At 37.9% G+C, this 16,125-nt stretch overlaps 1 protein-coding gene across 1 annotated transcript in view; it reads left to right on the top strand.

The window, feature by feature from the left end:
* The window catches only part of ANO2 (anoctamin 2), a 170,494-nt gene that overhangs the window by 49,364 nt on the left and 105,005 nt on the right, over nucleotides 1-16,125 (top strand). The window contains exon 9 of the mRNA XM_042835091.1: nucleotides 2,274-2,338. Within this exon, the coding sequence (XP_042691025.1) occupies nucleotides 2,274-2,338 (65 nt within the window). The remainder of the gene's footprint in view (nucleotides 1-2,273; nucleotides 2,339-16,125) is intronic.

Genomic DNA, 16,125 nt, shown 5'->3' with positions numbered 1-16,125 from the left:
TAGAATGGCTTGGGTTGGATTGGACACCAAAGATCACCCGAGCCACCTGCCGCAGGCAGGGCCACCAGATCTGGTACTAGACCAGATTGCCCAGTGCCCAATCCAACCTACTCTTATCATCCTTCAGGGATGGAGCATCCACAACCTCTCTGGGCAGTTCATTCCACCTCACCACTCTCTCAGAGCTTCACCCTGACATCTAATCTGAACCTTCTCTCCTTGAGCTTAAAACCATTCCCTCTTGTCTTATCACTGTCTACCCAAGTAAAAAGTTGATTCCACTCTCCTTTTAAATACTGGCAGGCTGCAATGAGGTCTTCTTTCAGCCTTCTCTTTTCCAGGCTGAACAAGCCCAGCTCTCTCAGCCTGCCTTTGCAGGGGAGGTGTTCCAACCCTCTCATCATCTTAGTGGCCTTCCTCTGGACCCATCCCAAGAGTTTCACATCTTTCCTGTATTCAGGAAAAAGGTCCCAAATAGAGATTTTTTTTTTTTTTTTTTTTTTTTAAAATTTCATAAAGCACACCGGATAGTGCTTTATGAGTGCAGAGTAGAGAGAGTCAATCACCTCCTTGTCCCTGCTGGTCACCCCTCTTCTGATGGAGCCTAGGATACCACTGTCCTTCTGAGCTGCTAGACCACACTGCTGGCTTGTGTTAAGCTTTTCATCCACCAGAACCCCCAGAATCTTCTCTGCAGGGCTACTCACAAGGAGTTCTTCCAGTCTGTGCACACATCTGTGATTACTCTGGCCCAAGTGCAATAGTCTTTGCAATGTTGAGCCTCATTAGATTCACACAGGCCCCCTTTTATGTTTGTCGATATCCCTCTGGTTTGCATCCTTCTGACCTGTAAACTGCACCGTCATCAGCAAAATTGCTGAGGATGCCCTCAAGCCTGCCATCAATGCCATTGATGAAGACACTGATGAGCATCGGTCCCAAGACAGATCTTTGGGGTACACTGCTTGTTACCGGTCTCCACCTGGATATAGTGCCATTTACCACAACCCTCTGTCTACATCCTTCCAACCAATTCCTTATCCACCGAATAGTCCATCCCCAAATCCGTATATCTTCAATTTAGAGATAAGGGTGTGGTAGGGAAACATGTCGAAGGCCTTGCACAAGTCCAGGTAATCTGGTTACCTTCCCTTTGTCCACCAGTGTTGTCACTGCATCATAGAAGGCCACCAGACTGGTCAGGCATGAACTTACTTGAGAAAGCCATTCTGGCTCTTGGTTCACCCGCTCATCCCTATGTACTTTAACATGCCTTCTAGGAGTATCTGTTCCACAGTTTTCCCAGGCACGGAGGTGAGGCTCACTGGCCTGTAGTTTCCCGGATCCTTCTTCCTCCCTTTCTTGTTAATGGAAGTGATGTTTCCATTGTTCCAGTCCCTAGGGACTTTGCCCAACAGCCAAGACTTTTCAAATGTGGTGGAGAGCAGCTCAGCAACTACATCAGCTAGCTGTTTTAGGACCCTGGGATGCATGCCATCCAGCCCCGTAGACTTGTCTCATTCAGTCTCATGAGTCCATCTCATACTTGCTCTGCCCTTACATCAGAGGAGGATTTACTCCCTCAGTTACCAGCTAGAGGTTCAGGGGTACAATCTTTAGGTACGTGAGAAATTTGAGAATTCAGCCTTTGCGTCTGGCTGGAGAGAAGACCGAGGCTGCATAAGGAGAGAAGGAGCTATATATAGTGTCCACTGGACACAGTGGTCTCAATAGTTGCAGAAAAGTCTTGCCACATTTCTTACATCTTGGTATATCTTATCAGCTTACCAGTTTTGAACTCTTCTTGGCTCACTCACCTTTTAGCTGAAAACACTGTACAGTACTTACTTGTGGTATAATTCCAGGCATTAAATAAATTATATTAAAGAAGAATTTTAGTGTAGGAGTATAATTGTTTCTTTCCAAAGACTTTCATGAGGCTGTGGAATTTTTTCCCTTCTCTTTAAATACTTGTTTCTAACATTACAGTCTAATAAATATGATGTGGAGGAAGTAGGCATACGGAGAAAAGGCCTGTTCACCCCAAACTTGAATTCATGGCATGATTGAAATCTTCCACAGCTGTTAAGAAAATGTATGTGAAAGTTTGTACTGAATTTCAGAAAACTGTGTGGGTTTTGGTGGTTTTTTTTTTTTTTTTTTGTTTGTTTTTGCTCCATTTATTTAACTTTTTGACAATATCTATAAAAACTAACAAGAACAGTTATCTCAATTTAATTTTTTGTTTGTTCTGTTTTTATTTTATTATTTAGTTGCTGTATCGAGAATGGGCAAGATATGGAGTATTTTACAAGTTTCAGCCAATTGACCTCATAAGGTAATATGGACATAAGGACAACAGGAAACCCTGTTCTTATCTGATACAGATTAATAGAGTTCCTGTAGTTACTTCAGCATGTGACATCTTGGATTGATTGATACATAAGCAAAATTTCTACCTACTTTTCTGTAGTTCTGATGATAGCTTTCTTTCTGTATATCATGTTATCCTAAAGAAATATAATATTTCTGATTACTTTCATGAATTTTTATTGGACTGTGATCAAAGCTGTCAATAACCAGAAGCAGTTTGTGAAAGTATTTGTCAGTTTTCAAATTGATTTATTTTAATTCTGATTTTACAAGTTTATTTATATGAAAACATCCATGTATTCACAGTGTTTTTGCTATTTGAATTTGAATTTTTAAATTTATGCCATTCTTCAAACAGAGAAGTTAGATTTAAATATTGGCAAAGCAAAACCATCACACTTCTTAAGGAACTTCCATCATACCTATTAAAACATAAATAAAAGGAAAAAATCCCACAGTATTTGTTGTATACTAGAAATATTAGATTCTAAAAAAATAAATGTACTGTGATATTAGCAAACAGTGAAAAAAATACATCTGTTACTTGATATTTTTTCTACTTCAGAAAAAAATGTTTATTTCTGACTAATCAAACTGCAACTGGTCTTTATTACACAATTACCCCAAAGTGACTAGCTGCAAGAGCTAGTGTTAGTAATGTCAAGAAGCAATATCATTTGCAAAATACAATAATTATGTTTTGAATATTATCGAAGCCCTGCTTCAATATCATTTATCAGAAATTGAAGTATTAAATTTATGACATGCAGAATTGAATTTTATGGACTGTAAGATGTTTCAAATTGGCAAATGGAAGAGAGACTGTTAGATCTTAGTGAAGTTCTGCAATTTCACAGAACTTTCCTCGAAACAGAAATTTCCCTTTTTGCCGTAATATTTCCATGCAGAATTTACATATTTTTTGACAACTTGTACCTACCTTTTTCTAGGCCAGACTACTGGATGAACTATGTAAACCCAAAACTAGATTACAATACCTGATACACTCTTAGTAGATTTTAAAAATCTTATGTTAAACCATGAAGAAATTCTCAAGTTTTACCAGACTCAGCAGCTTAGCTGAATTAAAAATAGAGGCACATCTGCTTCATCTTCATTTATATCTTGTTGTCCTCATTACGGTATTATATTATATGATTTCATAGAAATTCTGTGGGAAAGAAAAAAATGGTCCAGACATGCAATTGATTCTCTGTTCTCAGTGTTGATTTTTCTTTCTTTTGTTTTTTTTCTTTGCTTGGCTGCAAGTTTGACAGTTACCTGTAAAATAAATATGGTTTTTATTTTCTGGGTAAAATTAGAGCTTTATAATTTATATACTTGAGAAATTACCACACTTTCTGCAGCTGGACTGTTTTTTTACATCTCTGTGTTGTGGCAGGGAGGAGGGAAATGATTACTGCTACAACATGTCTAAAAATTGCCTACTGACCTCATATTTTGAAAAAATATTGTAATTTTTCAGATTGATTAGACTATACTCTTTTTTTTTCTGGTTATGGAAGCACTGTGTAAGTTCACAAACTTACATTCAGAATCTGATGAACACAAACACCATTTATTTTACCTTATATAAAAATTTTGTTTAGTGTGATATTTTTCCAATACATTATATCTTTTGGAGTATGTTGTACCCTAAATTAATTGGCCTTTTAAATCTAATTTTTAAGACAACATGAAACAGTGTACATCTTTTTAAGTCTTTCACTTTTACTCAGTGAGAATGCAGATGAAAGGCTGTTCTTTAACCCAAGATGCAAATAGTGGAGGACTCTATATGGCACTTGTAGAATTATCTGTTCCTTCAGTTCCTTGCTATTGTTCAAGGTTACTGGTGTCGAAGTGACGGTATACCAGTGCTAGAAACTGTGTATTTATTATGGTCACTCTTGGCACAGACTGTGACTCTTTGAGGTCCTTGCTAATGGTGTTATTCTAAAGGAGTAATAGTTGTATGATTGGTCTTAGAATGTTTTCATGGTTTTAAAAATGTAAAATTAAAAAAAAAAAAAAAGAAAGAACGATAAAGAGAAGCACTGCAATATTTGCTGACAATTTCATTGATTCCTATGTTCCTATTAGTAGAAGTATTTTGCTCTGGCTAGTATGCCTTTCTTTGGGGATACAGGAGACAAGTCATTTTTTATTATAAATTAAGAAATCCAATGATGAATGGGGAGAGCTTCTCCAAATGAGAATACAGTAAGAGTTCTAAATTTTTATGCGGAAAAATTTCAAACAAAAATTTTAAGTGGATTTATAGAACAGATGCATAGATACTAAAGTGCAAACTGAGGCTTGAGTTATATTAATTTAATTTTTGCTTGCCCAACTCAGATGCCAACTCAAAAAATGAGGCATTTTTTGAAAGGGAAATTTTAAATTATTTTCTAACAGATATACCTGACTTAAAAAGTAGAAAATACAAGTTGCAATTCTAATAAGTGCTGAATTCTAGAGATATGTCTGTAATAAACATAATTTAAGTATTGATTTATAGTAGAAAAGACTTTATCTACTGTAGATGTCTTGTAGGTGTGCCTTTATCAACTCTAGTTCCCCTTAGCCCTTGTAATGTAATTTAAAAAGAGCTATAAAATCTACCTGTGATTATTTTTTTTTTTAATCTATGCTTGATGCTCTTAAACATATACCCAGACTTGGTTTTTACTAATTTTTGTAGTTAACGAATTTGTCATTTTCCTAATAGCTAATACCAGTGTTGACCTGGAGACAGGTAGGGTTGGACACTCCCTAGGAGTTTTATGAACCTTCCTGAAGAGAGCAGGTTTTGTGAAGACTACAGTATGTTAAATAGACTTTTAATTATGTGATTCTAGAATGAATAAGTTTTGTATAGGGACCTCCGGAGGTCCCTGAACTTAATCCATAATCACACCAAGGCTGATTTGAAAGCTAGATCAAATGACTTGCAAACTTGAAATTTGTGAGGAAGGATGTTCCATAGTATCATCTCCAGCACTGCAGCCCTCTCAAGGCGGTGAAAGATTTCCATCTGTCCTGTCCAAATTTGCCTTGGAATAACATCCAACCTTCTCTCTTGTCCTTTATCAGGGCACCTCTAATGATTTATGGCAAGCAAGAAAGCAGCAAATTGAATTTATAATGAATTATGCGTCTGGTTCTATGTAACCTTCATCACTAAATGAGAGATGAAGTGACTATGCTGAGGTTACTGATATCACAAAAAGTTGGCTATCTTTCTCAGACAAAAAGCATACTTAATGAGCATCTTGAAACACCTGCAGATAACATCTCTGTATGAACTGAAATACTGGACAGGAGCTCATCACTTTAAAGAGCAGACTGTGTTTTGTTGTATTTTTATCAACGTAAAATTACCTCACTCTGATTAAGTGCTGGAGTCATAGAATATTCTAAGTTAGAAGGGACCCAAAGGAATCATCAAGTCCAACTCCAGGCTCTACACAGGACTACTCAAAATTCAAACAGTGTTTCTAAGTGCATTTTGAACTTCAGCAAGTTCACTGCCATGACCACTTTCTTGGCACCCTCAGGTCCTGTTGCTGTCACTGAAGAGCACCTGCCTCTTCACTCCCCTTGTGAGGAAGTTGTTAATACCATAGTCTCTTCTTGATTAGGCTGAGCAAACCAAAGTATCTTGGTCTCTCCTCATATGAGACCTCTAGGTCTCTGGACCTTTCATCATTTTGTTGTCCTCTGGATGCTCTCTAATAGTCATTTTTCATGTTTTCATTTCTATTTCCTTCTGCTAATACTTCCTAATAACAGCCTACATAGTCTATAGCATGATTACTTTCTAAACTCCAAGTGCCAATACATACTTATCATGATGTAAAGCTTGAAGTGGAGAAGATACAGTCACTGTAAAGATTAAGGTTATGTATACAATAATGCTTTTTGCAGCAGTTGATGGAAAAATGTATTAGCTAAAATATTATTTATAGGGTATAGCAATGTAAATAAAAACATGGGAGTTTCAGTTATTCTATGTAATATATTTCTTCCCTCCTACTTTCAACTATATTTTTCTTATGTATGGAAAATTGTTTCAAACTAGTGTATAACGAATTCTGAGAATTCTTTGTAGTGTGCCATTCTGATCTCGATCTTGACTTAGCATCTGTCAGTTCTCAGTTCCTACAGTTGAATACTCTCTTCTTAAATCATAGCAGCTGATATCACTGTGTGCCATTTTTTAAAGAAAAGATACACCTATAGTATTCTGAACTTTATTTGTCTCAGGTCTGGATTGTGTTGCAGCATCTTGGATCCTGTTTAGTGTGATGTTCAGTGTAAGTAATCGGAATCCAAACTGTTCTTACTGGTTTGCCTGGTTTTCTTTTTAATTCTTCCAACAATCTTCACCACAAAAACCAAAATGGGTAGATCTGCTTCATCTATTTAGTATACAGAAATTTTAAAGGAATGATAGAGTAAGAAAAGGGGAGTTCTGAAGAAATGGTGTTTTAATTTTATTAGAGATAAGTGTTTCCTCTTTGACAGGACTGTAGTTAAGATCAGCTTCTTATACAGCATTCCCACAACTGTGGCAGTCTGTTCCAATTAATACCTTAGCAAATCATGGCTTCTTTCACCATGGCTCTTTGTGGATGCATCTTCATCTCCAAAGAGAAAATATGTGACACTGTATATAGTCTGGAACAGCAAGAACTTGAAATTAAAGGCCTGTGATGCATTCCCTAATTTCAGAGGTACATTCAAATGTTGGTCAGTCAATTTTTGTGGTAATTATGGCACCGCTGTTCCTCAAAATACAAATTTTCCTGTAGGTTTAAATTACTCTGTTTCTCTCTTAAGTCATCATTATTCAATTATTAGCCAAATGTACAATATTTACTTTTTATAAAATGTAACCACATCATGGTATGTGGTTGACTCAGATTGCGGTTGAACAACCCTCTCAAATGCTTGCCTTAGTGCTAAACCTAATCAGTCTTGACTAATGTTTTGGAAGAGAGATACATGCGTAACGAATCAATCAATATTGGGCTGGCTGACCCAGCAGGTCTTACACTTCACAGATTTGCAATAAGTATTTACATCATTTCTGAAAGCCAGGTTTCAAAGCAGAGAACAATGAGTCAAGTCTTACATACACAATCAGCAGACTGAAAGTAGTGAGCCTCTTTCAAACACTCACATGATTTTCACCAGCTCTCCTGAGGCTGCAGAGAGGCTGCAAAGACGACACTATGGTAGCTAGGCAGTATAATAATACCCTGTTGCTAATGCATGAAGAATAGTAATGTTATGATCTTTTCTCTCTGCTGAAGCAACTGTTGTTTTCTACCTTCTGAATAACATCGTTCATGAAGGGGGGTCTTCACAGTATTACAATTAGGAGATTTTTGCTTTTCTCTACCTGACTGCTTGATTGCTTATTTAATAGAAATGCATTTTAAATGGAAAACTGTCATGCACCAGGTTTACCCTTTGATTCTTTTATTCACTGGATGTCAGTGGCTACTGCTTATTTTATGAGGGTTTGCTTTCTCTTTGAGAGCAATGACTATTCCTGCAATAGTGTTCAAGCTGATTTCATGCTTAGTCTACTGAATTACAGCAGAATTCTTCTGAGATAGCACTGATGTATGGGAACCTGGAGAGGGTCCTCTTATGACAGGTGGGTAACAAGAGTAAAAAGCATTTCTTGATAAATAACTGTTCTATACAGAATTATGGGAACACCGCAATTTTTCCCTGAATGTCTTTAGCAGATGTATCTCTAATATTCACAAAGATGCTGAAACTTTAAACAAGGAATTCTTTATTAGGAAAAGGAGGAGAACACAACTTTAAGCTTGGGAAAAAGCAATAATCAAATGGAAGTAGAACTATGTACAAAAATGCTTGTGAGTTCTAACAGTAATTCTGACAGAAGTTCATCCAGCTCCTTTCCAAGCCTCTGCTGAGAACGTCTGAAGTAATAATGAGTGCATCTTGCTATAACCTTTTTTTCACTTGAAGTCCAACATCTTTTTACAGTTCCAAAGAACTCTGCAACAAAGGCTTATTACTACCATGGACTATGTTCACCTCGTAGTTCATGTGCATTAAATCACTAGGTAGAACTGGAAGTACTATGACAGCTTTCACTCAAACTTGACTTTGTCTTTTGCGCCAGGTTTAATAGAAGAGACTTTCCAGGAGGGAGTAAGGAGGTAGGACCTTGCTTCCTCCATTGTTATAGTTCTTTACCCTTCCCAGTGTCTGTGTGATCTAATTAACCCTCGTGACCTCTCTTTTTCAAGGTCCATTCCATTATCCCTCATGAATCCAGTTTATTTATGAATAGACATTTTTATCACATCATACTTCAATTAAATGGACTGTTAGATTCTTCAGATAAGGGCACCACTTTTCATATACAGTTGTAGGGAGCTTCCCCTCCAACCATGGGACTTTTTATTCCAGGGCTCACATGAGTGCTGCTGTCTGTGTTCTTTAAAAAGTAGATTTCTGCTCATGACACATAAATCAATGTAGAATTTATCTTCAATTATTCTGCTGCTTGCAGGCCTGTGAATGGAGTTTGATGATTTACTTACAGCTCTGCATTTAGAAGTCTTCACCAGTCCTATAGGAAATGGTTCCCGCTGTCCATTTTGGCAAGAGCTTGGTATTATTTATTGGTTCTGAAATTGAATTTCAAACCAGTAGGCTTGTACTGTAATAATGGGGAAGTCCAGATTCCTGCTTTCTGATGAACATAATCCCCAGGCCTCAGGTTACTTTCAGAGCACTAAGACCCTCATTACCACTGGGACTCTTTACTCCTCTGATAAGGTTTTCAGAAGCCAGATTCAAACGATGTGCATATCTACATTAGGACTTACACAAAGCTGCCTCTGAAGGTGTAAGTGCCCACCCTTTGGATTGCATAGTTTTACAGACAGCTAGAAGTCTGTATCATCTAGTCACAGAATAAGTTTCTTAATGCCTGTGTGGTGTTGAAACTTGACACTCAATAATTTAAATTTCTTATTGGAATTGAGTGATAGGCTCTAATTCAACTGATATCTTTAGAGCTGACATCAGTATACTTTGACAGGAAATAAAACAACGAATCCTATACACTAGAAAAACCAAAACAAATCCTATAAACTTTTATATACATGCATACAAATATTTGTAGGCATTTGGATGTGCATATGGCTGGATACTGCAGGGAGAAGAAAACAGCTGCTGCAATTGAGCGTTTACAGTTCTGCTAAGCTTTCTTTTTAAACTCTCTTCACATCTTAATTTCAGTAGGAATTTTTTGTGCACTTGTCATCTAATTAAGAGACGTAGCCTTTATTAAGACTTTTTCTATATGAAGCACCCAGCTATCTCTGCAAAAAATGTTGCATTGGGATAAATCATACCTTTGTTTGATTTAGCAACCTGTTGTTTAAGGGTATGTTTGGATACAATAGACAGGAGTCTCAGGAGCAGAGGCAAGCAAAGTAAGCACTTTACTTACTGATCCTCGAGAGGTTGGTGAAATACCAAGTAGGAGAAAGAGAAGGAACATGCCCTGCAGTAGATTCAAGAGATAGTGCTAGTAGAGTGTCCCCTGCTTCAAGGTGTACTTTTCTTTCTAATCCAATGCAGCCTCCCCCCTGCTTTCATTCTCTCCAGGGTCTACAGGGTTTTTTTTCATATGTACACCATATCTGTATGACCAGCGCACGATGCAGAGCCTAACATGTGCTTCCAAAAACAAGTTCTTGCAGAAAATAACAAGGTGAGCTCCCTACCAAAACAAGATAAGAGGCTCTAGCCACAACTGCCTCTTTCCATTTAAACTGTCATGTGGACCATAGTTCTAGTCATGTAGCCAACCAGTTATGTTCTCTGTCAGAATCCTTCGTTCCAACACAAAATCACTTTGGCCTGGACATTTTGATCCCTGACACACTTGTCTCCAATAGTGTACAAAAACAAGATGCCAAGATTATGAACAGAGCATAATGTAAGAATTATTCCCTGTAAACACCCACATAAAGGAGGTTTCTAAAGTGAGAAACATTTGAGTGTCCATAGTAAGCACAGAGAACAGAAAAACAAATGTTTTTATTGCAATACAGAGAAGATGATGGCTGCAACTCCGTATTATTGTCTTGGAGAAATAGTGCAGTTGAAATTATGAAAAAAAATACATCTAATTGCACTTATAGGCAGCATTTAAGTGTATGTTTGTTCGTTTGTTTTTGCCTTTTCATTTGTCACAGTCTCAGATGTCTTAAGAACTGGCAATTTAAATTTAAAAAATTAAAAATAAAATTTTATAGATCTCTTACAGTAGTACAGTACAGCCTACAGTAGTAGGATAGTCTTAAGAATGACTGCCTCAAGTTATCCAACATGTATAAAAAGGAATTTATGGAAATTCATGGGAATTTACTTCCTGTCTTTTATGGAAAATTGTACAACTATCCATTATATGGTGTCCATCTGACAGTAGTGATAAATTGCCATCAAAATGCAGCATCTGATGCATGGACTCAGATATGAATGATCCAAACCCTTATTACAAGTTCTCAAGAGACATTCACAAGTTTCCTTTTTTATTTTTTTAGGTTTTTTTTTTTTTTTTTTTTTAGTTTTCTCATCCATCTTTACAACTTTCCCATTCACCTTTACATGTCAACAGAGTATTCTACAAGCACTCTTTAACCATTCATGTGGGCACTTATCCAATCAGAGCTGAGAGCCAGTCCTTCTTCTACAGGTGTCCTTGGTTCTCATGCTGCTTATCTTGCTCCACAGCTTCTGCTCTGAACAGTATTTCTTGTATTCCCAAACAGAAATCTATTACATGAAATGAATTCAGAGGCTATAGTGAAGCTCACCTATATGAATACGAAGAGCAGGAAATCTTTCAAGAAATATTGGTTATAAATTAATAATTTATAAAAAGAATAAAGTGTCTGAACTTCAAATTCTATTAAACTAGATGAGATAGAAATTTATGGAAACTATTTTGTGAATATTGAAGATGAGGAAAGAAAGAAAATACCAGTGACCTCATGTTTTCTCTAAGTATCTATGAACCTGGGCAAAGTTCTCATTTGCATCAGGGAAAAGCTGGAAGAGTATCAATAGGTGCTAAGGGCCATTAAAAATATATGAAAAAAAGGAAGAAAGAAGTTAAATCTCCTGCCAGTCTGAAAGAAGTGGTCATGCACTTTAAATAGGTTATTCATTTTTAGAGTTTCTTATGAGCAAAAAAGAATGACATGCGTAACTGAATGAATTATTTATTCCTTTTATGCAATTTCAGCATAGCGAGCTGAAATGTTTCTGTTGGGAAAATGAACTCCATTCCTCCTAGGTAATCTTTGTTGGTACAGAGTAGTGTTGACTTATCCTCAAGTAGAATCATAGAACCACAAGGTTGGAGAAGACCTACAAGATCATCTAGTCAAACTGCCAATCTGAGCTACCTGTTGTGAACTTTGAGTTTGCCAGATTTAGAGATCTAGTGACATTTTTGATTGTCAGGGTTTGATTGATTTAGTAAGAGAGACACTGAATGTTTATAGGTTGTATTGCATGAGTTCTCAAAGCTAAGTGATGAGGCACGCATTGCTTCCCTGCTATTGTATTAGTGTCTATCTTGAGTAAATGCCTGGTTACTGCATGGATTCATAGGTATGTAGATTTGTGTAGGCAAAGAATGTGACAGTCAAATTCAGATAGCAACGGAATAATGTAATTAGCAACAATCTTTTCAAACACTGTGTAAAGACTGCTACTACTACATCTGAAAAATTGTATGGATTATCATTTTTGTAATTCCACATATCATATTCTCTTCATGCCTAGCTTTCCAGTAAAAGTTCTCTTTATCCATAAAGAACATTCTACGAAGTATTTACACTAATCCAGAAATTCTCTGTGGAAGCCCTTAAAGCTTTGTATTTTTCCATAAGAAAGTAGAGAATTTGATTACAGTGTTTCTGACTAGCCAGTATCACTTCTTTTTGCTTACACAGTTGGTAGGTACTCTGCCTTAATTTCGGTCTCAGTCTTCATATCTACTTAATAAGCTTCTATTATTTCTTCGTAAAGAGTGCAATAGCTTTTTTAGTTTATAATCCACCAGTATCTCATAATCTGCTCTCCCAGCTATATTCTGAAAACTTATTGGAATGCAAATGATAACATTAGTAAATCTGTGAGATTCAGTGAGTAATTTGTTTTCATTTTATTTCTTCACAGGATAAAGTTTTATCTTTTGCTATTTTAAATTGTTGTTAAAACTAAAGTCCTATATTTTTATCCAAAACTCTTTTGCCAGGTTTTTGAATACATTAAAATTTGGAAACTGAATGATTGCCTCCCACCATACAGATCATCTCCTTAAACAAACCCATTTTACTGTGTTTAATAGTTATTTTAAAGAGTCAAGAGGATGGGGAAAAACACAGTCTTACAGCAAAGTGAATTTCAAATCTTCTGTTCTCTAGGGGATTCCAGTCTTCATTCAGTGTTTTCATCCCACCATAGATTCAAAAAAAAAAAAAAAAACAAAAACAACAACAACAACAAAAAAAACTTAGTACTTCTTTAAGAAAATGCATCTCTGGCTGCTAGAATCTGTAGTTTAGGCAGATTAGGCTTCAGGCATTATTGGAGATAGCAGCAAAAAAATTGTTAAATAATAGTTTCAAACAAGAGCTTCAACTAAAAGTTAACTTCATTAAATGGTTTTTGTGGCATCTTTTTCCACTTTAATTTCTGGCTAAAAGAATCAATTCATAAGTTCTCTCTTGGTCTTTGGTGAACACTCTCCCTCAGAATCACTAGAGATGTGTGTTACTTGTTAGAAGAAATACACAGGAAAGGAAATTTTTTTGTAAAAATAAATGCCTTGTCTTGGCTCTGAACTTTTTCCTACATCCTACCAATGATGTCAAGTGTTCCCCAAAAATTTTATAACATTTGCAGATGCATGCACAAACATTAATGGTAGAAATGCCTTTCAGTACTAGGGGTTTGATTCAGGGCTCTTGTGCTGCTTTATCAAATATTTTCACAAGTACCCTCATATTTATTCCTTACTAGATAGTCTTGAACTTTATCTTCTGCTTAAGCAACACTTTGGACAAAAACCCCTTTCATTGCTTTCTGTGTATAGAATCATTTGGAATTTTATTTTTATTCCTTGAGAATCACCTGCAGCATAGCTGAGGTTCTCTCACAGTTAATTTCTCTCCTGCAAACCTTAATTAAAAAATACTCAATCTGCTGTCACATTATTCCAAGTGGGGCTGCTTCCTGCCAGGAGGCTTTCTTGGCTTCCATCTTTCTCCATTTTGTGTGCTTTCCATATATCTGGATTTAGCAATAATACATTTCTGTCTGGGACTGTCTAGACAGAATATGCACATATAGGCTGTCAGGCACTTACATGGTAGAAATCTTTAGGATTTTGGATGCACAGCGGCCCCAGTGCTGCTGCTGAGCAGTAATTCCACCCAGATGTCCCAGATAGTTTCAATAAATGATTGCATCCTACCCTGAAAATTCTTTCAAGAGGAGAAAATATTCTAAGTCCAGAAAAATTTGGACACAAGTAACTACCAGGAATGAAACAATGAGGTATACAGAAATGTTGTGTCTTATTCCTGATTCTATTGTAATGACTGGAATTTTATCTGTACTCTAGCAGTGTTTCTGAAATAAGTGCACAGTTTTCAAAACTGCAGGTGGAAATATCAGTGTTCTGGAAAATTTACCTCAATAATAATGAAATACTTGTTTCATTACTGAACTAACTGTTGTACAGTCAATGAATATAGAGATGATACAGTATACCTGAGAGCATGGCTTTTATAGTCATTATACTAGAGCAGGAAAGAAGAACACTCACCCTATCCTGGGCTTGTGTGGGACACTCTAGTGGACCAGATTTCCAGAAGAGATCCTTCCCCACTGGTAGTCAGCTCTTAAATGGGTCTAGGAGAGGTGGAGCCAGGCTCCACCCTTTCCAGCAGCGCAGATGGATTGCCTTCACCTGTGCTCCTGTGGCTGAATCGTTGCTCACCTTGGGTGATTAATCAGAGGTTCAGGCCATGATTGAGCAGTTCCCATACACTCCACCCCTTCACAGCATGAGCCAATGATCAGGTTGACTAAAGGCTAAGCTTTTCGTAATACAGAGATCCAATATACCGCAACGCTTATACAATTTTCATCGCGACGCATATTGGTAAGATTCAAGATGAGTGACAATTGGTGAACGTTGATATTCTTTTTTGGGCCAGTGCTCGATGATGTTACTGGAGGTGTGCAGTCGTAAGGTGCAGGTCTGTCCTATGTTCTATCAGTCCCATGTAGACCATCACCAGGTGTTGCATGTGATCTGACAGTAGCACTGGAACACTCTGTTGCCATTTTGTTACTTCCAGTGATCCTGAAGGCTCAAAGACTCACAGGGAGTAATACAGATGTTTCAGAGGTACCAGAAGGGGAAGGTCTGGTCTCCAGGGCAAGATACAGGCCGTATTTCTATTCTGGGTCAACACTTCAGCTTGTTCTGGGGCATGTCTTGGCTGCCTGTACCACACCTTCTGGACGGATGTCTGAGGCTGCATAATTACATCAGGCACCAAAAGGGGTGTCCTTATCTGCCACAGGGACATGATGGAGGTCCCTTCAGCAATTAAGATCGGAGTATTGACCATAATATCAGTAGACATGTACCTATTACTGCAGGGACTACTGAGCATCCTGCTTCTAATAATCTCCCCCAAGGTGCAAGTAGGCCACACCACTTGGGTCCTACCTTCACCTTCCAAGGCCATTTTGCTCTATGGGTCTAAATTCTCAGGGTCAGGGAGCAGAATATTATTTCCATTACAAAGCTGGGGTCTTATCTGATGATCAGTGCCTGTAATTTGGATCCTAAGACCCATGTTGTCTGCAACATTCTCAGGGCACTGGGTCTGCCATCTCAGGATCTTTCATTCAGGTCCTGCAAGGTTTCATACAGTCTTTTAATGCATCCTTGCAGGGACTGGGAGTCTGTCTTCAGGGCAGCCTTAAGAATACCGTTATAACATTCAATGAGGCCTGCCCCCTTTGGATTATATGGCAGGTAGAATCACCATTCAATGTTATTTTCTTCTGCCCAGCTCTGTATCATTGCACCAGGAAAATGAGCCCCTTGGTTGCTCTGGATGACTTGAGGTGTCCTGTAGGCAGACATCAGTTTAGTGAGTGCCTTGATGGTATATGCCTGATTTGCTTTTGGTACTGGATAGGCCAGCAGTAGCCCACTGGCAGTGTCGACACAGGTCAGGGCGTATCTCGCCCCCTCAGGCCAAGGAATGGGCCCAATGTAATCGACCTGCCATTGCTGGAGAGGGTTGTGTCCTCTAGCAAGATGGGCTGTTGTTTCAGGCAACGAACTCGGTCTCATCTTAGAGCAACCGTGCAATCCCAGCATGCCTGGATGATGTCCGGTAGCTGTATGGGCAGTCCCCATGCTTTAGCAGCTGCCCACATTGTCTTCTGCCCTGCATGCCATAGCTTCTGATGTAACCAGTGGGTTAGATTGGCAGATCGGCCAGTGGCAGATTGGCCAGGCATGGGCAGCAGATTGCCAATGACAAATGAGCCGGGCATGGATAGTCCATTTCTGAGTGGCCCACTGTGCAATCCAAAGAGTGAGCCCCCCGTACACAGCCCAACTATCTGTGCAGATGTTCA

The sequence above is a fragment of the Centrocercus urophasianus genome, unplaced genomic scaffold, assembly GCF_019232065.1.
Source record: "Centrocercus urophasianus isolate 14NV4802_14NV808 unplaced genomic scaffold, USGS_Curo_1.0 seq_5, whole genome shotgun sequence".
Classification (NCBI taxonomy): Eukaryota; Metazoa; Chordata; class Aves; order Galliformes; family Phasianidae; genus Centrocercus; species Centrocercus urophasianus.
This window is presented reverse-complemented; position numbering and strand designations above follow the sequence as displayed.